Source organism: Eriocheir sinensis, chromosome 40 (assembly GCF_024679095.1).
Source record: "Eriocheir sinensis breed Jianghai 21 chromosome 40, ASM2467909v1, whole genome shotgun sequence".
Lineage (NCBI taxonomy): Eukaryota > Metazoa > Arthropoda > Malacostraca > Decapoda > Varunidae > Eriocheir > Eriocheir sinensis.
Window position 1 is genome coordinate 13,258,033 of NC_066548.1, and position 9,389 is coordinate 13,267,421.

The 9,389-nt window shown below is 36.7% G+C and overlaps 1 protein-coding gene across 5 annotated transcripts in view; it reads left to right on the forward strand.

Annotated features, from left to right (window-relative positions):
- LOC127009374 (cytosolic purine 5'-nucleotidase-like) overlaps positions 1-5,139 on the forward strand; it is a 51,872-nt gene extending 46,733 nt beyond the window's left edge. For all 5 annotated transcript variants that reach the window (XM_050882394.1, XM_050882397.1, XM_050882398.1 and 2 more), the window contains 2 exons: positions 1,531-1,662; positions 3,231-5,139. In XM_050882394.1, the coding sequence (XP_050738351.1) occupies positions 1,531-1,662; positions 3,231-3,344 (246 nt within the window). In that variant the 3' untranslated portion in view covers positions 3,345-5,139. The remainder of the gene's footprint in view (positions 1-1,530; positions 1,663-3,230) is intronic.
- Positions 5,140-9,389: the final 4,250 nt, after the last annotated feature.

Below are 9,389 nucleotides of genomic sequence, written 5' to 3' on the forward strand. Positions count from 1 at the left end.
ACTCTTGCATTATGGATTTGGACAACTAGAGTAGAAAGTCATGTGCAGCAGGGCCGCGGGAGGGGTGGAGGCATGCAGTTAGCAAATTCAAAAGAGCAGTCACTATGAAAATATCAAGAGAAGACAGAGATGCAACATTGTGGCAAAATTTAAGAGGCAGAAGACTGTCAGTAAGAGGAGAGGAGGAGAGTTGATGAGATGAAGGGACTCTTGACTACTCTGTCCAAAAGGATTGTGTTTGTGGAGCCTACACATAAGATTTATACTCCATATGAGGACAGACAAGGCCCTTCTATATGGACAGCATCTGTGAGGAGGAGAAAAGTGGTGGAGATGGTACAGAATGGCTATCTTGAGGAAGCTGATGTAGTAAGAGATGAGATATGAAGTTTTCAGTTGAGATTTTGAGTTTAGGATAGGCCAAGAATGTGTATTGTGGAAGAACGGGACAGCTGAGTGTTATCAAAGAATAGGGGATAGGTGTTTGGAAGATTGTGTTGAGTTGACAGGTGAAGAAATTGAATGTTCCTTTTGCCCCATTCAAAAATCATAGCAAGGTAAAAGTTTAAGCATTCTGCAGCTTCAAGCTCTGATTCCTATAATATCTTTTGGGAGGGTCTTCTGTTCAAAGATGTTGAGTAATGCAGAGTAGAGTTATTAGCATAAGAGAGAATAGAAGAAGAAGGGGATAGAAGGTAGTTTTGGAAAGATCATTAATGAACAATAGAAGGAGTGGGAGATTTGAACAAAGTTCTGCACCTTCACAGTGCCATTGTTCATAGGTTTAGGAGTAGAACAGTTACTGTCAACCACAGTAGAGCTAGATCGGTCTGAAAGAAAACTAGAGATAAAAGTACAGAGAGAGAGATGGAATCTGTAGGAGAGTAGTTTAGAAAGCAAAGATTTGTGCCAGACTGTCAAAAGCCTTTGAGATGTCTAAGGCAACAGCCAAAATTTCACTGAAACAGCTAAGAGGGGATGCCCTGGAGTCGGTTGAGAAGGCAAGATCACCAGTAGAACACCCCTTGCGGAATCCCCACTGGTGATCAGAGAGGTCAGAAGTTGATAAATGCTTCAGAACATTCCTGTTAAGAACTGTTTCAAAAGCTTTAGAAAGACAAGAAGGAAAATCATAGGGTGCTAGTTTGAAGGATAAAAGCAGTCACCCTTCCTAGCTAGGCCCAGGTTGTATGTAGGTATACTTTCAGCAGTAAGGAAAGATTGATGTTGAAAGGCAGAGGCAAAAAAATCTGACTATACAGGATGTCAGCATAGAAGCACAGTTTATAAGAACTATGAGAAAAATTGAGGAATTAGTATAATTATAATTAATTAGAATGTGAAACATTACGAGTTTATGTGGAACATTGCGAGCTTGACTGAATATTGTAAAAATACAAATAGTAAAAACAGTAACAGCATGTATATTAGGATAATGCATTATTTATACTTGATGATAAATCAGTCATCTGCATGTAAGCCTTATGTAAAACCTTCAGTCATATTGAAAGGCTTCATGTCTTCTGACAGATGCCTCACGAGTCCACAGTGGCTCATGAGCAACGCTTCCAAGTTGGGGATGGTCCAGTGTCCACTCGCTCCAGGGCCTCAAGCATTCAGGGGGAGACTCCTGATGCCCCAAGCAAAAGGACCAAGTACAGAGTATGTATGATATGTCATTATGTTTCCCTTAAAGATATTACTGCCATTAGATTTTTTTCTTTTATGTTGTTTTCAAAAGGTAATGGTAAGAAGTCTTCAGGGAACTGGTATCATGTATCTTAATTGACGAAAAATTGTTCTGAAACCTAAAAAAATACAGGTTTACATGTGCATCTTGTTTGAAAGGATTTTTTTTTCTTCTATTTTATGATATTAATATTATCTTGGAAAATCTATCCATGGTCTATCCTTATCTATCCTATCCTTGCCTGGCCTTATGTAATTGTTTAGGATCTTTGTATGTTGGTATAAAGTTTTGGGATCATTACCACACCCCCTCTAGGAATGGGTCTTTTTCTCTATGCCCCCGTGCATAGTAGCCCACACTCTTGTTAACCCCCTCACTACCGGAGATATATTTTGTTCATTCATTCCAGTGGCAAGGACCAGGCAAGGTTGCAGGAGGCACAAAGCAAATCTAACAACTTTGGTGTGAAAATAACTGTCATTGAGTATTGCTATACACTTACTTTTAAAATTGATCATCTCACTCACAACCAGTCCAAAAATGATGCAGATAGCGTCAATTGCCGATTTTTAGTGAATATTTAGCGTATTGTTCACCCGAGGTTCCTCCGACGCATTATGCGTCATTGGGGTTTCCGGACAACATTTTGTGAATGACACGATGTGCGCCATTGGGGCTGAGGTGGTTAAGATAAATATTCCAACAACAGAAGGCTCATGGCCCCCCTGGAAATAACTAACTAGGGGGGTGCCCCCAGTTTAAGAACCAGTGCATTAGCATGTTGTAAGAGAAAGTCTGTTAGAAAGTAAACTCAGCCAGTAAAGAGTGATGTGCGTACTATGTTTTTTTATCATTATTATTTTTTATTTATTTATTTTTATTTATTTATTTATTTATTTTTTTTTTTTTTAGGTGCTACCTGTAGTGCTGGTAGGCTTTCTTAAGGGGTCTCATTGACGACCCCAGCCCGTTAGTGACACAGGCAAATTTTATTTATGGTAGCTTCCGTGACATATGATTCTTGCTTGCCCCATGCTGTCTCCCGGCGCTCCTCTTGACTGAAGTCTCTTAAGTTAGGATTGATTGAGGATCTGGCAGCATGTGGGTAATCTTCCACCACTTGGCGATGGTTTGAAAAATCAGCGTGTTTCGGTGGGACTTGAACCTAGGTTCACAGGCTCACCATGCCAGCACACTGGCCACTCAGCCACTGCCTCCCCCATGGGCAAAAATAGTAGTGAAAAAATGGGCTCAGGGATGAAATAATTTTCATGTTCACAAGCTTTTGGGTGAATCATGTTGCATTTGACTATGATCTTTTCCTGCCATTAGGCACCTATTTCATCCCTGAGTACAAATTGTATGTATTGAATTATGATATTGTTTTAAGCTTATGTATGGTCATTGTTCTTTATGAGGCTTGCTCATGACAGAATTGTAGACACCTATAAATAGTATAATTTTGATAATTTGCTCCCATTATTGTTTGCTAACACATCATTTTCCCCCACAGCACCTGATTGATAAATATTTTTTTCAGGTGCTGGAGAGAGCCGATTCTCTCCTTCCTCACACCCGAGCAGAGACACCCAAGCGAGTTACTCACTACCACGATGATGATGACTCAGAGGAGGAGAGTGATAAGTCTTCCTAAACTGTTGTGTGATACTGTAGCATAATCACCAAAACTCAGCTTGGAAGAGTAATTAATTATAGCAATCAGAGTGCGTGATTAAGTTAAATAGGAACTATTAAAACCATCCAGTAACTTGTGCCGCATTGGTGGTAATATAAGTGGTGATAGTAGTAGTAATATTAGCTGAAGTAGTGGTGATGGTGTAGTAGTAATAGTAATAGTAGTAGTAGTAGTAGTAGCAGTAACAGTAACAGCAGTAGTAGTAGTAGTAGTGGTAGTAGTAGGTGAAAACTTGAAAACTTTACAAATTAGAAGTATTCATATGAATGGAAACAGATGAAAAACTTGGTAACTAAATGGTTTGATTTTTGTTGCCAATTTATTTATTTATTTATTTATTCATTTTTTTCATAAGCCACTAATATTGATTACATTTCCATTACTTTTTTTTTTTTTTTTTTTTTTTTTTTGAAGAAATTAGTATTTGTAGTTGTAGAACATTTTTATATATATTTTTAGTAAGATATAATAGTTTTTTCTATAAATTTCTGTAATTTCTTCTTTTGATGGTGTTTTTTATACTACAGATTATAGTCATCACTAGTTCGATCCTGTGTAGCTTTATATAAAAACTTTGGAATTTTGTATTCCATTGTATTTGGAGCTCTATTTTTATTTTGACAATAATTTTAAAATACGTTTATAAAGCATAAACAATCTAATTAATTGAAAGTATTTATCACATACTTATGCTTGTATGTGGTCAAGGATCTTCAAAAAATAACTCAAATATAAATGGAGGCAATACTGAAGATTTCTAATACACTTTGTCAATACTTAAGTTTACTCCTCTAAAGTCTGGTCACTTATTGCCAACTATTTATAAATCTTGCTCTCATACCATGACATATGTTGAAACTTTACAAGAAGTTTTATTTGTTGTTTGGGATGAATTTAGAAATATAGATTACAGAGCTGAGGCTGTCCTTGCCTTGAGTATGCAGGAAATTAGACTTCTAATAGTTATGACAAATCAGTGATGACATGCCATTAACGTGTCATAGTCAGTCAATAGAATTGTGATAGTTATGACAAATCACTAATGAACATTAACATTTGCCATTCTTATAGTACTTATCAATACTATAGCTTAAAAAATCAATTGAATTGTACTGTGACAGCTGTAAATATTCAGTGATTATAACAACTGAAATGCCAAAGTTTTCAGTTTACTACATATCCGTTATTTTCAGTTTAGTTTCATGTAACTTATCAATAATGTATTCTGCAAAGTTTGTACTCTAATGGGTGCAGTTGCTTTCTTCACAATAATTTTCATATGAAGCTCCTAAATTTTACTTAGTAACCTTAATGTTATTTAACTGTTATAAATGAATTGCAGTAATTTTTTACAGTGATAAATAACTGCCATAATCATGTAAGTTCACATGAAGTTTTAACTTAAGCATAGGTTATCAAAATCAATTTGTTAACCCAAAACTTACCTTTGTATTCCATTGAAGTTCTTTGAATTTGAGATAATAATTGGTCACTGTTGGAAATTTTCCTTGTTATGTAATAATCATCTCTTCACAACTGAAAGAATCATAAATGTTGTATTTATGTCCATATATTTCTGAAACTGTTTCCTTGCAGTCCACTTCAGGAAAGTGCATTTTCATGTACACAAGACTTTCTTATTAGTCTTCATGTTACTTATTGCCTTCTTTTTCCACCCTTATCGAAGTCTTTGCATTATCTATGCTCCCTTATAGTCTTTTTTTATTGTCACTTTCAATACAACTGAACATTCTTCATGTGTTTTGCTACACCTACCTGACAATTTATTCATATCACAGCATATGTCTTCATCATGCCATATCTTTTCCATGTTATGTATGAGAAATTCCATGTTTCATGTTTCAAAGGTTATGTGAAAATGGGAATTAACTTTGATGCTGCCAGTGTTTTGCTGTTTCCAAAATGTATATTGGTCCCTTAGTTTCAGTTAGTTTGTAGCAAAATAAATGATGAGTCAGATGGTTTATATAGCAACATGAAAATGTTTACTGATAGTGGCAAGCTGATGACACTTTGAAGGTTAAAGTTGCTGAGACATACAGACACAAACAAACTTTTGGAACTGCTGAATATGGAACTCAAAGGTAAAAGAATATCTTGTACTGACTATGGGAGGGTGAGCACATACTAGATGTCCAATTTGAGAGCACAAGATAGAAAAGGAGAAAATGAGGGAAGTAAGTTTTGAGAACAAACATTCCTTTTACCAGGAGGTAACATTTTCTTTGAAAATTTCAGCAGAAAAGTAATAGAGGTGTGGCAGATGTCAGAATATAAGGTGTAGAAAAATAAAGCACAAATGAATCAAGAATGCTTTGAATAACAAAAGGTATACTGTAAAAGAGAACCAAGAAAGTGAATGTAACAGAGAAGAGAGAGAAAAAGCAGGAATACATATAGGATGAAGACATTACATGAAGACTTGTCAAAGACGATAATAATTAGAGTTGAATGTTTGGATTCAAAAGTAAGTGAAAAGTGCACTAATGATAAAAGATTGCTTCAAAAAGCAATAAAACATAAGATAAAATGAAAGGGCATGACTGATGTCAAGTGAAGGGAAATTATTGTATCCTGGCAAGAGGAAATAAAGGAGTGTGGGAAGACAAAAATAGTATTTTGAACAGATGATTGAAGAGACTAAAGAAGAAGCTGTCATCACATATTTAGATGTCATGCCAGAGGAATGGAGTTGACATAACTTCTCCACTGTACCTAGACAAAGGAAATAAGAATGCATGCAGTAGTTACAGGGGTGCAAGTTTATTGAGTATGCCAGGGAATATACAGAAATGCAAGCATTTTGACATCCCAGCAAATGTGACTGAAGGGGCTATAGTAAGGAGTAACTTTATAAAGGAGTGACCATGTCAGTTGGATTTTTGCCACAAAATGGCAATAAAATATGTAATTATCAAAAGAAAAAGAAAAATCTATATGCTGCTTTTGTGAATTCTGAGAATGCATTCAGTAGGGTGTAGAGGAGCTTTGTGACATGCTCTAGGCACACTTACTAAAAGGAGTTGTTTTGTTTACAAGAAGCTTAGTGCATGTGTAGGTAGATGCCATTACTAACTATTCAGCTTCACCCTTAACATATCCTTGCTCATGGAGAGCATGCTCTTCACGGGGGCACAGGGGGAGATGGAAGTGAAATATGTGATGAACATCTTTCTTGGACTTGGGAAAAGTGTCTTGTCATGTATTCATTTTATTCCTTTATAAGGTTTCTCTCCATTCTGTGTAAAAATATAGTCACATTCCTCTTTGTGCTGCACTCTAGACAACACTGTCCCATTTTGAGTTGCCAGACTTGAATATAGGCTTGTATTTATAACAAGGTTACTGAAAATTGAACTTGAATAGGTAAAAAAAATAATAGTTGGCAACTTACAATTCTTTACTCAGGTGAAAAGTTGAGAGCATGAGCTGCTCTAAAAATTGACAGTGCCAGTGTTAGCATTATTTTTTTCTTAAATCTGATGTTGGTCCAGACTAGGTGGTCTGTCCTTAAACCTAAGTGAATCTGCACTAATCAGATGGCTCCAAAACGTTGCTTTTCTACTCTAGTTAATATTAAGTTCAAGAAAGTGACGGTCGAGCTTGTTTTTGAAGGAGTCAATCGTGTTATACTGGACCACTGACAGTGGGAGCTTATTCCATTCTCGCACTACAACGTTGGTGAAGAAAAATTTGGTGCAGTCTGAATTTACTTGTGTACATTTGAGTTTTATGCCATTGTTCCTCGTTCGCAAAGTGTCATCGATCATAAACAATTTTGTTCTGTCTACATCCGTGAAACCATTAAGCATTTTAAAGCATTCGATCAGTTTTCATCGGAGGCAACGTTTCTCAAGAGAGAACATGTTAAGGGTGGAAAGCATTTCTTTGTAGGATTTGTTGCGCAAGGAAGGGATCATTTTTGTTGCCCGACGCTGAACACCTTCTAATTTAGCAATGTCCTTTGCATGGTGAGGAGACCAAAACTGTACCGCATATTCCAAGTGGGGTCTGACTAAACTATTGTAGAGCGGAAGTATTACATCTTTATTCTTGAGTAAAAAGTTTCTTTTAATGAAGCCCAACATTCTGTTCGCTTTGTTTGCTGCATCGATGCATTGATGTGAGAATTTGAGGTTTGACGCGATTTTGACCCCCAGGTCCTTAACGCATTGAACGCTTGTGAGTTTAACGCCGCGCATTTCGTAATCGAACTTCTTATTTCTTGTTCCAACTTGAAGGACCTGGCACTTGTCTACATTAAAGGGCATCTCCCATCTATCCAACCAAGCTGAAATTTTGTGCAAATCCTCTTGGAAGCTTTTCCTGTCTTCGTCAGTGAGAACCAAGTTACCAATCTTTGTGTCGTCTGCAAATTTACTAATGCGATTATTGAGTCCAACATCCACGTCGTTGATGTAAATAATGAAGACCACTGGGCCAAGAACCGAGCCCTGAGGGACGCCACTAGTGACCGGCGCCCACTCTTGAGTTAAATCCGTCAATCACCACTCTGTTTTCTGTTGCTCAACCAATTCGCGATCCATTGGTTTACTTGACCGTCAATACATTTGCTTTAATTTATAAAGTAATTTATGATGTGGGACTTTATCAAACGCTTTCTGGAAATCAAAATAGACTACGTCTAATGATTTGGTTACGTCATAAACTGAGAAGAGGTCGTTATAAAAGGTCAATAGATTTGATAGGCAGGATCTTTTGTTACGGAAGCCATGTTGTGACACTACCTTGTCACAAGGACATATTGAATACAATTGTGAGAGAGGTGAGTATTTCATTCTTTGTTCTTTAACTAAAATAGGATATACTGTATTTTGCAGCATATAACGCACACCCCAAACTTTAAGACAACCATTTTGGAAAAAAAGAATAGTTCTTAAAGAACATTGATGATGTACAGTTTCCTGAAATTTATATATTTTTGGTGTAGCTTGTACTGCTTGAATTGACTAGTGTCCTTGAGTAAAGCAATGAAAATGGCGGTCGGGCTGGTGCTGCGAGAAATACCTCCTCGTACATACTGATGATGTACAGCTTCTGATATTATATTTCACATATTATTCTCACTATCACTCGTAGGTTATGACAGACAACTAGGCAAGACGCAATTCACCCGGTTCTGGTGACACGCGGCATGCAGCTGTTTGCTGTATGGGTGTGGTTGTGTGGTTTGTAAACAATGCAAATGGCAGTCGGGCTGGTGTTGCGAGAAATACCTCCTCGTAAAAGACTGATGTACAGTTTCTGATATCATATTTACCACATTATTCTCCTTATTACTTGTAGGTTGTGACAGACAACTATGGATATTTTTTTTAGAATATAATTTCTTATGTAGCTTGTACTTCTTGAATTGACAACAGTGCACCTCTGTCAAACAAAACAATGCAAATGGCGGCGGCCGGGTCGGGTCAGCATAGAAGTGGGATGGTAATCCTCCACCAATTTCCTTTCTTTTTTTATTTATACTGGTTATTTGATTGCCCTGTAGTCTATGGTAACATATTATAAGACAGTTATGGTCTACAAAGGATCATAAACAATAATAAAGGTAAGTTTACAGTTGTTATTGGACAAGAAAAAAAAAGACCCTTAAAACACCCCAAAGAAGAAAAAATAATCAATAAAAATTTGTACCTTTGGTGTATAACACGCAGGGGTAAACTTTCAGGCATTTTTAAGTGAGAAAGGTGCACGTTATACGCTTCAAAATACAGTACATTGTCTGGTCCTGGGCTTTTATTTGTTTTAAGGGATTAGAGAGCATTTAGGACTTCATCGGTAGTTATTACAAAGTTAGGCAATGCATGAACGAGATTTACATTAGTGCTATTGTCATCGCTGGTCTTGGTGGTAAGACTGTTAGTATTAAATACCAAGGAAAAATAATTGTTTAACAAGTTTGCAATGCAGTGGCTATCAATCACTAATTCATTGTGACTTAGTCAGGGGTTTTATTCC